Consider the following 16,842-nt stretch of genomic DNA (forward strand, 5'->3'; position numbering starts at 1 on the left):
AAATAAGTTTACATTACGTTTATTCCAAATGTTGCTTATAGGTTTGCAGTTTAAACTTATAGACTCTAATACATATGTAAAAGGAGATAAATGTTTAAATAATATATTGAAATAATACATTGTAGCGTTATAAAGCAAAGAATCGTATTAATTATGCATTTATGAACAATAAAAGATTTATTACAATGTATCGGTGGGATTATTTTCACTATAAACTTGGTCGTTTTCCCACCGATGGCGCCACTAAAATTAAAACTAGTAACAGTATAGTTCAGTAATTGGTTGCTACCAGCGAAAAGTAGCTATGTTGGAAACGAATAATTTGTGAACACACCCGCTCACAGGGCGGCTTATTTGCATTTTATATTTTAATAAAACCAGCTAAAATGTTAAAAAACGTGACAACGCTTTTCTGTTTATCTAAATAAACCCGACGTGTGCTAAAAATTGCATAGAATCCTCAAATACAGTGACGTTGTAAAAACATGGCCCTGTGAAATATAGATCAACGTATATTGTAATTACAAATCAAAATTACTTGTAAAATACTGTCTACTTTCAACAAATTGAATCTATTTCGACTCGATAAGGCTAATGTTCAACCAGTAAAGAGCCGCAAATATAGCACTAGAAATGTAGGAATATTTCAGTAATTTATCTTGGCAATAGCAATTGACGATCAACTCCAGGAGTGTGCGCCGTAGCTTCATTCGTTCGGCGACAATGGCGGCAGACCTTGATCAGTTTCAACAGCTTTTAAACACACTTCTTAGCACGGATAATGATGCCAGAACGCAAGCAGAGGTACGTATACTCCTTCTAATTTTTCCGTACGTATTTTGCATGAATTGATTTGCTTAAAAACACAAGTACTCTCAAACAAGATACTTCGATCGTCGAGCACGTTGCCAACGTGTTGTCAGAACTCGCATGTGGGTACTGTTCACCGATCACTCGTACCGAGTCACAATTATAGTTTCAAGTTTGCGATAGAATTTTTTTCGTACGATACTAACTTAAATAATTTTATAATAAAAGTGATTAATGAATGAAATGTATGCTGACAAGTGTTTAGAACAGCCTAATAAAATCCAAAATGGTGTCGTGCAGTAGCATGCACCCCGCCAATCTTTTACAATGTTCCGTAACAGTTTTAATTAACTTTGAGTGCTGGTTTCTTGAATGCCTAAGCTTTAATTTGTGGTTCTTAAGTACTTTTATCGATATTGTACAAAGACGATTTTCATTTGCGTTGTGAACCTGCGATATATAGCGTAATTACTTAACAAGATTGATAATTTGTATATTTTGCTTTCCCGCCTACACGCGATCGTGTTCGGTTAGGTTTCCGACATTTCCGAACATGTTTTGAATACTATAGGAAGTTTCTTTATTCATAAGGGCATTTTTAATACGCATTTATTGTAACTTCGCTGTTGTCTTTATGATATAATGTTTTTATGTCTGTTGTTTTGTTACATTTTTTTATGTATTGACCATGACCATGACATTGATAAATGTATATATAATCGTGTATCATTATGAGACATTTGTCCCATTTATTTTGAAATGTTTATTACATTGTATGTCAATGATTACCATTTAAATAAATTATTATTTATATTATTATTATTATATTGTTCAATTTTATGTATTTAACACTATTATATTTCTAATAAACAATTGCTATTGATCTTATTTATAATATATTTTATTATATACATATATGTAACCTTCAATTTCATCTTTCAGGAGGCATATAATAATCTTCCAGTGGAAAGCAAGGTGACATTTCTTCTAACTTCTTTGTGCAATGCCAGCCTGGCAGAAGAGATGCGTGCTATGGCCGCAGTCTTATTACGTCGACTGTTTTCTTCAGAGTTTATGGACTTTTACCCTAAAGTAATTATCCCTTTATCATATTTTTTTTTCAAACAAATTTTTAATAATATAAACAATAAAAAAATTAAGGTCTTTGTTGTGTGTCAAATTTTTATTCAAAATAAATTACATTTATCTTTCAAGTTATGTAACAGAGATGTAGTAACAGCATTTCTTACTAATAAATATAGAAAACTAAAGACTAAAATAATTTTAAATCATATAAAGGTTTCTGTGGTTTATGCCAACAACTAATGCCAATGAAAAATTAGCCTTTTCTAGCTTGTGAGTGATAAATTGTTGATATTCTGTTTTTATAAAATGCTTATCATTAATTTTTTTTTTTTAATTATTCTGTTAATCATATTACATGGACATCTTACATTACTAGATTAGATAGATTATCTCAATATTTATGATAAACTGGTATATTTTTGTGTAAGTGTATCAAGCCAAATTCATTTACATTTGATGTATACAAAAAAATTATTAAATACACAAGCTTACACAGTTATAAAATTGAACCAAAGGTCATTGGACAAATTTAATTCTTTATAAATAGGTAAATTAAATTATGAAAAATTAATTTATTGTAACATACAAGTTCATTAATTTGAAATCTTTTACATTCTTATAATTTCAATTTAGATTCCACCAGAAGCTCAAACTCAGTTAAAAGAGCAAATTTTATTATCCGTTCAAAATGAACAAACAGATACTATACGACGTAAAGTTTGCGAGGTTACAGCTGAAGTTGCGCGAAATTTAATTGATGAAGATGGTAATAGCCAATGGCCAGAATTTCTACAATTCTTATTCCAATGTGCAAATAGTCCTTTACCGACGTTAAAGGAAAGTGCACTTCGAATGTTCACGTAAGTTCATAGTAATGTTCTCTTTTCAAATCAATGTTTTACGGATTTTCTGTTTGTAAGAAAATATATATTATATCAAATTATATATTTATGTATATAGATCCGTCCCAGGTGTATTTGGAAATCAACAAGCAAATTATCTCGATCTAATCAAACAAATGTTGCAACAGTCTATCATGGATTCTGAAAATTATGAGGTAATATATTTTTATTACTTAATATGGAAGACAGATACACGAGATTTAAAATTGTTAGACTTCTCGTCACAAATTCTTCCTAGAAAGAATTTGCCTTCTGATGACTGTGACTTGTGAAGTTTTAATTTACAGACAGATACGGGGCATACATATATTTATAATAAAAATTAAAATGTTTCATTATGAAATTTTATTTTATTAAAAGTATGATTATATTGATTAATACATTTTATTATATAGGTCAGATTTCAAGCAGTAAGAGCAATTGGAGCTTTCATTATATTGCATGATAAAGAAGAAAATATACAAAAACACTTCTCAGAACTACTACCTGCAGTTATACAAGTAACTGCTCAGTCAGTAGAAAAACAGGCAGATGATGCTCTTTTGAAAGTCTTAATCGATTTGGCTGGATCAACACCTAAGTTTTTAAGATTACATTTAGAAACCATAATGGAAATGTGTATGAAAATATTTTCTAATGAAGAGATGTCTGACTCATGGAGACAGTTAGCATTAGAAGTATTAATAACATTAGCAGAAACTGCTCCTGCAATGGTACGTAAAGTAGGTGGAAAATATATCGCATCGCTAGTACCATTGATACTAAAAATGATGACTGACATAGAAGAAGATGAAAAATGGAGTTTTTCTGATGAAATTGTTGACGATGACAATGACAGTAACAATGTTGCTGCCGAAAGTGCTTTAGATAGATTAGCGTGTGGTTTAGGTGGTAAAACAATGTTGCCACAAATTGTACAGAATATTCCTTCAATGTTGAATAACAGTGATTGGAAATATAGGTAAATACTTCTTACGTATTTATTTTCCATTATTGCGTTTTCACAGAAATGTCAGCATTTATATGCCGTTATGCAAATAATTGCGTTACATCTGTGATAGAGTAACGTCTGCGGGGCTATTCTTTTCTATCTGTCGTTCTGACAGATAGGAAGTGAAGAACCTCGTAGCTGTTCTGTCAAGAGAGTTGACAATAATTTTATATTTTATTGTCATAGTTTTAGAACAAACATTCACATTTTTAAAAACTTCGTATAAATTATCTATAAAATCATGATATGTAGCCTTACTAAATATTTGTATTTAGGCATGCAGCTCTTATGGCAATCTCAGCGGTCGGTGAAGGTTGTCATAAACAAATGGAAGCAATATTACCTCAAATCATGGATGGAGTTATACAATATTTACAAGATCCGGTAAGTTAAATTGTAATTAACAATTCAATTTGAAAGCCATGAATAGAGTCAGCAGTTATGTTTATTGTACGAACATAATAGCGTTACATTTATGGTAGAGAAAAATAAGTTTGGTATTTATTCATGTTATCGTTCTGATAATATGAATATTAAAATATCAACTTTAGTGTTCCAGAGAGTTAACTATTTATTGTTAAATAGTTTTTGTTATAGAACACACAAAATTCGTGTAAAATAATTAAGCAATATTTCATTTTTCTTTTAATAATCGAATATGTCCTTTTCTAGCACCCTCGCGTAAGATATGCTGCTTGTAATGCAGTAGGTCAGATGTCAACTGATTTTGCACCTACATTTGAAAAAAAATTCCACGACAAAGTTATTCCTGGATTATTGATGGTTTTGGATGATAATGCAAACCCGAGAGTTCAAGCTCATGCAGGAGCAGCGCTTGTAAACTTCAGTGAGGACTGTCCAAAACATATATTAACACCATATTTAGATGCTATTATGGCTAAATTGGAGTCGATACTTACTGCTAAATTCCAAGAATTAGTTGAGAAAGGCACTAAACTTGTTCTTGAACAAGTATGTATATTAATTATATAAAACTAAAAGAATACGATACATTTATATTTATATAAATTAATATTACTTTTGCAATAGGTTGTTACAACTATCGCATCTGTAGCTGATACCTGTGAAGAACAGTTTGTAACGTATTATGACAGACTGATGCCTTGTCTCAAGTATATTATTCAAAATGCTAATCAACAAGAGCACAAAATGCTACGTGGTAAAACAATTGAATGCGTGAGTCTGATAGGACTTGCAGTTGGATCTGAAAAGGTACAATAATATTTATATCTATAATAAGTTATAATGTGATGATATTCTTAAACCACTTATTTCGTATGTTCAACGAAACTGAAGTTTTTGCGATGATACAGTTTATTGCAGATGCTAGTGAAGTTATGGATATGTTATTGAAAACTCATTCTGAAGGAGATCTTCCAGATGACGATCCACAGACAAGTTATCTTATATCTGCGTGGGCTCGTATTTGCAAAATTCTCGGTAAGTTATTTAATATTCTTTTTATTAAAAATACATGTATATTTGTATTAGATAATTGTATAAATGTGTAACTTTTCAAACTTTTCTAGGTAAACTATTTGAACAGTATTTGCCATTGGTAATGGGCCCAGTTTTACGTACAGCAGCTATGAAGCCGGAAGTTGCTTTATTGGACAACGAAGATATGGAAGGTATAGAAGATCTCGACTGGGAATTCATTTCTCTTGGAGAACAACAGAACTTCGGCATTAAAACAGCTGGCTTGGAGGATAAGGCTTCCGCTTGTGAAATGTTAGTTTGTTACGCGCGAGAATTGAAAGAAGGTTTCGCAGATTACGCAGAAGAAGTAGTACGGCTAATGGTTCCTATGTTGAAATTTTACTTCCATGACGGCGTTAGAACAGCCGCTGCCGCGAGTTTACCGTACCTCCTCGACTGTGCAAAAATAAAAGGTTAGTCTATGTAAAATGTTAAATCATTTTTGTGACATGAAGTGTTTAAAAAACTAGTAACAGTATATTAAATAACGTCTTGGTTACAGGTCCACAGTATCTCGAAGGTATGTGGGCATATATCTGCCCCGATCTTTTAAAGGCAATTGATACAGAACCAGAGTCTGAAGTCCTCTTAGAGCTACTTTATTCTTTGGCTAAATGTATTGAAACACTCGGTGCTGGTTGCTTAGGAGCACAGCCTATGGCTGAACTTTTACGTATATTAGATAAATTACTTAATAAACATTTTGAAAGAGCAGTGGCCAGATTGGAAAAACGTAAGGATGAAGATTACGATGAGGTAAGATTTCACTTAAAATTATAATTTTACTTACGATTGCAATGTAAACGCCTGTTAAGATTAAGAGTTTTTATTAAAACTATTACAGGTTGTTGAGGAGCAACTTGCTGACGAAGATGATGAAGATGTATATACACTAAGTAAAATAGCAGATATTTTACATGCTTTGTTTACTACTCACAAGTCATCGTTCTTCCCATACTTCGATCCAATTTGCGGACATTTTGTAAAATTGTTAAGTCCCGAGAGATCTTGGTCGGATCATCAATGGGCTTTATGTATTTTCGATGACGTGATAGAGTTCGGTGGCCCTGAATGTGCAAAATATCAAGAATACTTTTTGCGACCAATGATACAGTACGTATCAGATAAATCGGCAGAAGTTCGACAGGCAGCAGCTTATGGTTGCGGTGTTTTGGGTCAACATGGAGGAGAAGCATTTGCTCAAGCATGTGCGGAAGCCTTACCTAGGTTAATGGAAGTTATAAATGATCCAGAATCTAGATCGCCAGAAAATGTTAATCCTACTGAAAATGCTATTTCTGCAGTAACAAAAATTCTCAAATATAACAATAAAGCAATTAATGTTGATGAAATACTTCCTCATTGGTAAGTTTTTGGGTTGTTATGCATATTATTAATATTGCGTTAATAACGATTATATTTAGTGAATCCGATTTTTCTTTTTATATTTAGGCTCTCTTGGCTACCAGTTGTAGAAGATGAAGATGAAGCACCTTACGTTTATGGATATCTTTGCGATTTAATCGAAGCGAATCATGTAGCAGTTTTAGGTCCAAATAATTCAAATCTACCTCGGCTAATAAGTTTCTTTGCAGAAGCACTTCACAGAGATGCAGTGCCTACAAATAATCCTGTCATGAACAGAATTCTTAGTATCGTTAGACAAATACAAGTATGTTACATAAATATTTATATAAATCTCCTATAAATTTCTATTGTTTAATAATAATGGAATTTGTTCCAGAACAACGAGTCTATGTTCCAGGCGTGTATAAACGCATTAACAGCAGATCAACAACAAGCATTACACGAGGCACTTAGTGCACAGCCTACTAATTAGTCATTTGTTTTTATCCCCGAATTTTAACGCCTTAATATAAAAACAAAAAAAAACACATTTGCTTTAATAAAGCTTATCGTGAAATCACAGATTTTAGGTAGCTACATTATACCTATGGAACATTGCTCCAGCCTAATAACGAAGAGAGACACTATACTGTATGTAACTATTTAATATAACTTGCATATTTGTTGATTATATTTCACTAATAGGTACAATAGTCGCTCCATTTTTTACTATTCAGATTGTTACAAATTGCATAAAACGATACTTACACTCGTCACTACCCGGTGAAGTGTGATACGTTGCACATAAGTCTAAAAAAATAAAATTATTTAAATTACATGAGTGAGTTCGCATTGACGAAATTTTTAAAAAATATTTTTTTTCGCATCATTCATAAAGGTACAATAATGTGATGTATATATATGGACGTATTCTTAACGTAGCAAAATTAGTACAAGACTACATTTCCCGCCATTGACAGCCGAACGATGCTAAATTTTTTAAAATGTAGCTTTGTAAATTGCGTAGTATTCTAAATATTAATTATAGCTTTGTTCTGCGAACATTAAAACGCTTATACTTTTGTCACTGCGATCTCTAATTCGTCCCGATTATCTACATTCTGAAGCTACTTTTTTGGCAGAATAATAATACTGCGGAAAGTGAAAAATAGACTGGGAAAACACCAACTCATTGCCATCAAATGATGGTAGAACATATTGTGATTTAGGTATTTTTATTATTAAATTTAGGTACAGTAAATGTTATTTAATAATAATGTCGATAATATTACAGTGTTGAAGTTAGATGAAACTGTATACGAATGCCTTTTGAACGAAACGTAATGAATTCAAAAAACTTTTAAGTCTTGGATGATATTGAAATATGCAGTACACTAAATTACCTACTAATTCTAATTCGTCGGAATGTATTAAAAAATGAAACGTATATATTTTCAGTTTGCTATAAATTGTACTTGACTTTATAATTATACAGCTAATTTACATTGATTTACTACGCTTATTTAGCTGTAATTTTGCACTTTCTTTATTATTGTGTCATCTGCAGAAAAATATGATAATGCTGGACATTACGTTTCTTCCGATTATTGTGTAATGACAATGAAAATTGAAAACAAAATGAGTGGAATTACAACTTCCCGCCATTGCTATTTATTTGTACACAATAATTGACACAATGTTTACTGTTGCATAAAAATTTGCAGTGGAAAATAAACCTAATATAAAATTTGCGGTTAGTTGCAACGTAAAATCCTCTTGAAAAACTTTTTTAATACGATATATATATAAGGGAGTAGAAATAATGACCTGACATTTATTTGTACATGTATATATCAAAGTATATAAATATTATACAAGTACATGAATGTAATTATCATTGATCAGTGATAAGCACTTCTCAATAATTGTATGGAGACCAACATAAAAATCATGTGAAAAGAATACAATGTGCGACTGTAGATAATTCATTACGGTCAATGAAGGACTGTTTGTGCGATCTATTGTGGGAAAAAAATGTGGAAACAAACTCAATATGAAAAGAGTAAAGTAACAATTCTTATAATTATATAGAGATTATTTTAAAGTTATTATTAATTAAAATGAGTCTCGACTTTTTAATTCATTGTTTTGCTTTACCTCCAGAAAATATATATATATATATATATATATATTTTCTTCCTCATTAAAGTGGAATATCTATAAATAAAAAAACGTAAGTTAATTCGCAAATCGTAATTGAATTTATATTATGTTTAACTATTCAAATCTACTAAAATTCAAAATAGTGTCTCATGGTAACACATTCGTCCAGCCATTTTTTATAAAATGTCCAACAAATTGATCGTATCGAAATCGTGTCAATGTTTTGGACGTTCTAGACAATAATTTATGAAATCAATAAGTATTATAATTATAATTTTACATATCACAGGGATGATAGGGACGCATATTTGTTTTTAATAAAAAGTACTTCAATTTCGATTTTATTAGTCTATATCTTTTATTTTGTTACAAAATTGTAAATAATGTGCACCCTTTGGTAAGAAACTTAAAAGTAGACACGAAGTGTATATGAAGTTTCGATTAAATGAGTAACTCTGTTGACGAGCAATTTCCTCGTAAGAGTTTATCGAAGTGTAGATAATTCCTAGAATCCTCACGTAATTCCTGATTAATTTTACGTTTGTAATACGTTCTTGCATCAATTTGTATCGTTTCATAAGTAATAGACCAGGCAAACGCATAGACGTACGTATGAATTCGAATTTGATACAAATGTAACATTTTTACTACTCACTTTATTATTAAGTTATTAAATTACGTTAGAAAAAGAAACTGTACGACATGTGTGTACTGTACGTACATGTTCATATGATAAACAAGTATATGTAAAGATTTTGTATTTTAAGATCACATTCAGACAATTTCACTTGTTAAATAAATCCTTCTTAACAAATTACTTCATTACAAATAACGCATGTTAAATGAAAATATTATTTTTCTAAATAAAAATTGTGAAACTTGTAATGATATAATAGGAAAATTCGTCTACTATTTTAATATTGGTTCAGCTTATAAATAAATTCAAGTATTGAACATTACAATGACAATTACGTTTACGATTACTTTTAATTACGAAAACGTGCTTACTACTGCTATGCAGCAAATTCGTATTCTACTTTAAAATAAAAGAATACCGATGGATAAAATATTATCTTCAATTGTGCGTGGGTAAGCTTATTTCAACACCGTGATTCAAATAAACGATTCTACCAATGTGATAATAAAACAAGAGTCGCCAAAATACAACTCGTGGCGAAATTTATTGTAGAGGGCGTGGAAATTTCCATCAATGAATTTCGTCTAATATACGCAACAATAAACTACGTATGCTACGATTATTTTACTTATACTTATTATATATCATTATCAGCTAATTATGGTTTCCTCGAACTGCTTTTTTAATCCAATGTTGTTGTTATTCTTAATAATTGAGTAATTTTAGCTAGAAAAATATTAATTATTTTATCGTATAATATAGATGCTAAAGGAAGTAAATAAACACATTATGAACCATGTTTCGATAATTAAAAGCGCAAATATGTGCATGTGATATTACAAGTACGTGACGTTTCTGATCATCCGATATTACGTCATCGTTGTCTCCCTCTTTTGTATCTGGCGGTTATTCCATCGTGAACACCTAAGGATGCACATACACCGAGTATTTCAACCGCTTTTCATACAATAAAAGTGACACATCTTATTCCGTGTAATTGATTTTTATTTGTTCGTGTTGTATACAATTTGCGATTGTTAAGAAACTTTTCCTCGGTGGTTAAGAAGTACACAAGGCGTAGCTGTCATTCCGAAAACGTATGTTACTTTCGAACCGTATCCATTCTTTTCCCTGAAACTGTTTTTACGCGGGCAGTTTCAAAAGTGAATTTTCTCCCTGTTACTAACTCACTCCTACATCACGACGTTCTCATTTCGAATAAATTTCAATAATTTATTAAGAAGTAACGACATTTACGAAATATCGATGTTAAGGTTCTATGTTATGATTAATAAAATAAATCACCTTTAATTAGAAACTAATATACATCTTTAAATCGGTATTTAAATATATTATATCGGTATCGCGTGTAACAGTTAGTTTCAGGAAAGCCTAGTTTTCATAAGTTCATTGCACGATATTTATATTCCCAATAAAGACGAGGAGAAAGAGAATTCCGGTTCGGATTATTGAGAGCATGGTATTTCTGTGGTTTTATTTTCAGTATTTGTAGAAACAAAACTAGATTTAAATAAAGGTGTAGGTACGGCTTCTTGGCCTCATTTGTAATTCCCGTGTTCCTCTCGGTTGAAACGGATATAGGTACACAACTAGGCATTACTTATTTAGTACTTCGCTACCTGGGGTTCATAGTGCTGTTATTCGGCCCTGTGTGTATGTTGAAGCGCGTGCAGTGTGTAGAATTTCCACGCAAGTGTCGTGACGGGCGTCTGCTGGGTCAGCTGTTAAATAATATGTAACAGTGATTTGAAACACGAAATACCTGTTACATTTCACATTAGTGTTTCGTAAATTGTGCTGTAAACCTAGCTCGGTAAACATCCGTTGAACTCTACGAATTTAACACACTTCTAACGGAACTCTTCGATTTTTCGTCATATCCTATTACTTGTGGATGTAGTAGTCGTGTGTAAGGAAATTAGGGCGTGAAAAGGTTCGTTTAGTTCAATTGGACATTTTGAAAATTTGTTAAGATACTACATGGAACAATAGATAATTCAGATGACGTCAGGTTATCGAAAGCCGGGTCAACAAGTTACTTATTTAGTTCTGTACACGTTCCTTGTATCGTTAAATTATCACGTTGCAGGTATTGTATTTGGAATTCATACTGTTTTGTGACAAATGCAATATAAATTTCGTGTATTATTTTCCATTTTAACATTAAAACATGTTTTGTGACATATTAATGGTTTGCACCAGTTTCCACAGAGTGAACGAATATGTATGAAATTTTATTAAACAATTACGTGTAATATCACCAGCCATTAAGATATTCTACAAACAAATCTTATAACCATGATTCATGAGCAATACAGCTACACTAATGATCGTTGTTAATAATCGTGAAAGAACGTAGGAAAACCAGGTAAACCGTTATTACCTGATGTATAGGTTACCAAATGTACTAAAAAAAGTAAAATTTACGAGTAATTAAAATATAATTAATGATTTTGAAACTAATTAAATAATAAAATATTGATATCTTTGTGTCAGATTTGTGTAATTTTATAAAATGCTTCTGTAAATGTTTCTAAACTTGGTTCTGTTTTTACTATACGTGATTTGTGCTTATCTTTCTTCAAATTTGTATATAAAACCTGTGTTCTTTAAAATGTTGTATCTGAAACATATTTGCCAGTGGTAAATTAATTTAACATATTGTATGTTTTATTTACCAGAACTTATATGGGCCTATCATTGATACAATAGAAAATGTCTAGAAAGCGTGCCAGAGAAGAAACTATGTTGAATTCTACATCACATTCAAATATACAAAATGGAGAAATTGCATCCTGCTCTACCGAAGATTTGCCAGCCTACCCTGTGAGTGTTTTCATACTTTTATTAACATTATGTTATTTATAATTTGATGAATCATTTACATTATTAAGCAATATAATTTAGTGTTTCACACGTAAAGATTTTAATATAATTTAAAGATATTTTGAAAATAAAGAATACAAATTAATCTTCTATGAGTATTAATTATTTGTAATATGTATATAAAGGTGTATGTTACTGCATTTAATATTCTATATTAAAATATGTTGTCTTTTTGATCTTGTTATACATAATACTATGTGTATATGTCAATTTACTTCTGAATTTTTTATATCAAATAATATAAAGTTTATATACAGATCATGTAAGGCCAAAAAATTATCTCTAATCATAAAGATAATACATTTTTAATGTCATCACTCATAACCAATATGGAGAAAGTACTTTCAATGATAATGATATGACGTGATGTAAGATCATCGGCATATCTAAACTGATATAATACTGCAGATACTTCATTCTTTAATCAGCCTATATTGGAATGTTTCACAAGTATTTGCATTAGTATAAAGTTGGAAGGATATTATACTTTGTGATATAACAGAAACAAAATGTTGTATTTTTATTTTATAAAAAGAAAAGTATTTTAAAATATTAAGAAAAGTTTACCCAAATTTGATACAGGAGAATTTTGTCATATAAAAGGATTAGTATTATTTATACAAATATATTTTTTTTAATAATATTCACAGTTGGTGACAATGACTTGGGGGACCAACAGGACATCAAATAATGACTCAGGTCAAATTTCACTGAAAAAAATAAATAGTGAAATTTCTGTTTCCCACAAAGAACTTCCAGTGAGTTTAATTTGGGTTTTTTTTGCTTTTTTTTAAATAATTTTGATCATATTACATATAATGTACAATTAAATTCAAATTCTTTTATGTTATTTTTAAAAATAGGTGAATTATTCTATTTGCTTTATATTTGAAGTGCAGTAAAATGAAAATAGACAAAGCAATTGTATTATTGTTCTCCAGTTATGGTTGCTTAAAGATTGGGATGGTACACCTAAATAAATGCTTCTATTTACTAATTTCTCTTAGTAATAATTTATGTTTGTATAATCTTTCATATCCCAAATTATAAGTCTTTTTACTCTATTTGTGTTTTAATAAATTAATTTCAGTCGATTTGTAAGGAAGCACCTTTTAGCGATGATTCTGAAGCACTTGCTGAAAGGAATGCATGTGATTACAATATTCGTATCACGTTAAAAATGGCGAAAAGTGGTAAAGGTTAGTTTAAGTGAAAGTCAACTTAGTATTTTTTAAATAAATGACAATAAAAAATGATAGAACCTCCTTCAAAATGCTAACAAGCAACGTATTGTCTATTCAGCTCCTAGGAAAGTCAGGGTATATGCAGATGGTATTTACGATCTCTTTCATCAAGGACATGCACGACAACTCTTACAAGCTAAAAATATTTTTCCTAATGTATACCTGATTGTAGGAGGTACGATAGATAAATTGTAATATATTTGCACAAACTAAATAAAAAATTTCATAATATTAAAAACAATAATTCTGTTATTCTAAATGTAACTTTATATTATTACAGTTTGTAATGATGAACTGACTCACAGTAAGAAAGGAAGAACAGTCATGACAGATATTGAAAGGTATGATGCAGTAAAGCATTGTAGATATGTAGATGAAGTGGTTAGAGATGCTCCTTGGGAATTAGATGATGAATTTCTTACAAAACATAAGGTAAAATTAACTGTACATTTATTATTTTCAAAAATACATTTATTGATTGTTAGTAGGTTAATACTTAATGTTATAGATCGACTTTGTAGCACACGATGACATACCTTATATGACAGATGATAGTACAGACGTTTATGCTGCACTAAAAGCTAAAGGTATGTTTGTAGCCACACAGAGGACAGAAGGAGTATCCACATCAGACATTGTAGCCAGAATAGTTAAAGATTATGATATTTATGTAAGAAGAAACCTTGCACGAGGTTATAGTGCCAAAGAACTTAATGTTTCTTTTCTCAATGTAAGTTTACATTTCTTAAACAAAGTATAATCGTGACATATTGCGTTAAATAATACAATTATAGGAAAAGAAATTCCGATTACAAAATAAGTTCGACGATTTAAAAGATAAGGGTAAACGTGTTATGGAAAACATTGGTGAAAAACGTATGGATATGATCAGCAAATGGGAAGAAAAATCTCGAGACTTTATCGATGCTTTTCTACTACTATTTGGCAGAGAGGGCAGATTGGTGGGTAGTATTTACTTAGGATTTGTTTTATTACTTATTTTGTACCCGATATTAATTATACGTTACGAAATGTGTATTAACAAAAATAAACAATGTATTTATTAACTGATATTAATTACTCTTTTCAATCGGCATCATAAAATTCGGCAAATGAAACAAAGATTTAAATTTTCACTTTAAAAAAATTTTACAGTCTACAATTTGGAATGAAAGTAAAGGTCGGTTGATGCAAGCATTATCTCCCCCTGCAAGTCCAAAAAGGGATGGCAGCCCAAATGGCAGTAGTAGCAGCAATAATGATGAAGATCAGATAAGGTACATCACAGCATTCGAGTCAATTGACTAACATGCAACACCACTTCATTTTGTACTGCTTCTATATGAAAACCTTCAATACTTCACACCACCCATTTGCAGCATGTTATGTTAGTATACAATCCCCATGTTGTAAAATACATTAGATTAATTTTAAGTGATAATACACAATTGATCTAATGCTTGTTGTTAAAGGTGTGTTCAGTTTTATTTTTTACATGTTTAAATGTAAATAACCTATAGTATTGTCACAGAAATCTTCGAATAGAACGCAGATGTAATATGGAAATGCATATCTACTGTATGTTAATGTAAGTATGTGTAATTAATGTGTACATATTATGTTACAGTCCACCGCCGAAAAAGACTGGCCGTTTCGAATTGTCACGGAATAATTACTATTTAAGTGATGATTATAGCGACGATGAGGAGGAAAATTTACACTACAAATGATAACCCATTTCCCAAGAATAGCATTCTGACCAAATATACTGTGCAATCTCTCCAAGAATGTTTAGAGATATTTTCATACAGCTATGTGATCTGCTGATATGGATTATAATGCTATGCTTGATAGTCTCTGTATGGCATGATTTCTTATAGATTACACATAGAAATCGCATAGATTATTTAAAACATCTGTTATGACTACTTTCAAGAATTTTTCATTATCATTACTTGCATTCTTAATAAGTTCCTATGTTGTGAACGATAATTTATTATATATTTTGAATTGTATAATTAACTGCAAGAGTTTACAATAGACAAGTGACATATTCTTATTTTATAAATCTGTTAGTAATTTAAATGTCCAATTCATGGTTTATAACAATTTTCAATTACTTTCTTACGAATTTTATATAACATTTTGTACAAGTTACCTCATAATTAATCGCTTAAATAATGTTACATATGCAGTCAATATTTTTGTTGCAATGTATATTAAATTATACTTCAGTTTTCAAGTGTTTTACTAGATATAGATAATGTGTATGATAAGAGTATTATTTATTTTTACTTTTGGTACATAATTACTCTGTTAATAATGTATAGTTCAAGGCTAACATGTGGTAGGTGAGCATCAGATTTAAATCTGAAGTTGAACAAGTATGTCTAATATTTATAAAATACATCTATAAAACAAAATGTAAAATACCAGGAAAGTTATTACTTTCCTGAAACACATCAATTTATTAAACAGGATTTGATGATTAAGTAAATTAAGTTGTTGGTAATGATCAGTAGTTGATGCAATTAAATTTATATTTAGAAAAAAAATGTATCTTTATAAATGAATAACATTTTCTTTCTGAAAACATACCAATGGTGCCTGAGTTGAAACTTTTAATTTAATTACATGCAAATTGGTACACTGTTTCTTCAAAGCATGCAAGAACATTTTTAACATTAATGTTTGTTTAAAGAGTAACTGGTGCATAAATTAATAATGTATAATAATGTGAGATAAGAATAGTACTTGCAATTGTGTTTATTAAATGATGAGACGATATTGTGTAGTTAATAATTTTCTTTTAAAATCAAAACTCTTGAATAGTGCAAAATTATATATTTTTAAAGCAAAATATTCATATATTCATAATATCACAAATCATGTCTGCTTAAATATGAATAAGAAATGTAGTAACTTGTGCGTTCATGTTATTTGTATAAGAGGTTAAAAACTAATAAAAGTTGTTCAACGAATGCTTAAAAATTGTTTTAAAGTTCAATTGAATAAGATTAATTAGTTGCAACGTATTTTCAAATACTTATAGATCACACTGTAAAATATAGTTTATGTATTTATGCCTTTTTAGTATAGTTTTAGTATATGTTTTTTTGTTAGTATAAGAGGTTTATTAATACTCCATTTGTGAAAAATTTATTGTACTGTAAACACGTTAATTTACTTTTAAAACTGTAATAACAAATTATTGATGAAATTTTAATATTTTCTATTTATATAAATATGAAATAT

The 16,842-nt window shown here is 30.1% G+C and overlaps 2 protein-coding genes and 1 non-coding gene across 10 annotated transcripts; all 3 read left to right on the forward strand.

Annotated features, from left to right (window-relative positions):
- The first annotated feature begins 695 nt into the window (after positions 1 to 695).
- On the forward strand, positions 696 to 9,138 carry LOC128894178 (importin-5). The gene is made up of 14 exons (XM_054155705.1): positions 696 to 804; positions 1,753 to 1,902; positions 2,530 to 2,756; positions 2,857 to 2,953; positions 3,194 to 3,759; positions 4,065 to 4,173; positions 4,462 to 4,761; positions 4,840 to 5,022; positions 5,124 to 5,250; positions 5,340 to 5,702; positions 5,792 to 6,045; positions 6,134 to 6,654; positions 6,742 to 6,961; positions 7,034 to 9,138. The coding sequence occupies exons 1-14, from the start codon at positions 724 to 726 to the stop codon at positions 7,127 to 7,129; spliced, it is 3,294 nt and encodes a 1,097-aa protein (XP_054011680.1). The 5' UTR covers positions 696 to 723; the 3' UTR covers positions 7,130 to 9,138.
- LOC128894451 (small Cajal body-specific RNA 8) lies at positions 2,978 to 3,106 on the forward strand. Its single transcript, XR_008461554.1, has one exon. It is a non-coding gene; the product is annotated as a small Cajal body-specific RNA 8 (non-coding RNA).
- Positions 9,139 to 9,277: 139 nt separating the features above from the next.
- LOC128894179 (choline-phosphate cytidylyltransferase A-like) lies at positions 9,278 to 16,813 on the forward strand. 8 transcript variants are annotated; one of them, XR_008461473.1, is made up of 11 exons: positions 11,093 to 11,546; positions 11,660 to 11,825; positions 12,139 to 12,283; positions 12,994 to 13,101; positions 13,434 to 13,542; positions 13,646 to 13,762; positions 13,868 to 14,019; positions 14,096 to 14,317; positions 14,382 to 14,549; positions 14,743 to 14,974; positions 15,215 to 16,813. XR_008461473.1 is itself a non-coding variant. In XM_054155706.1 (11 exons), the coding sequence occupies exons 3-11, from the start codon at positions 12,173 to 12,175 to the stop codon at positions 15,315 to 15,317; spliced, it is 1,212 nt and encodes a 403-aa protein (XP_054011681.1). In that variant the 5' UTR covers positions 11,100 to 11,546; positions 11,660 to 11,825; positions 12,139 to 12,172; the 3' UTR covers positions 15,318 to 16,813. The 8 variants fall into 8 exon arrangements, 7 of the variants coding, with proteins under 7 accessions (XP_054011687.1, XP_054011685.1, XP_054011686.1 ...); XM_054155706.1 differs by having other exon boundaries at positions 11,100 to 11,546; positions 14,743 to 14,864; XM_054155712.1 differs by lacking the exons at positions 11,093 to 11,546; positions 11,660 to 11,825 and adding an exon at positions 9,278 to 9,405 and having other exon boundaries at positions 14,743 to 14,864.
- The last annotated feature ends 29 nt before the right edge of the window (positions 16,814 to 16,842 follow it).

The sequence above is a fragment of the Hylaeus anthracinus genome, unplaced genomic scaffold (assembly GCF_026225885.1).
Source record: "Hylaeus anthracinus isolate JK02 unplaced genomic scaffold, UHH_iyHylAnth1.0_haploid 3, whole genome shotgun sequence".
In the NCBI taxonomy this organism is placed as follows: domain Eukaryota; kingdom Metazoa; phylum Arthropoda; class Insecta; order Hymenoptera; family Colletidae; genus Hylaeus; species Hylaeus anthracinus.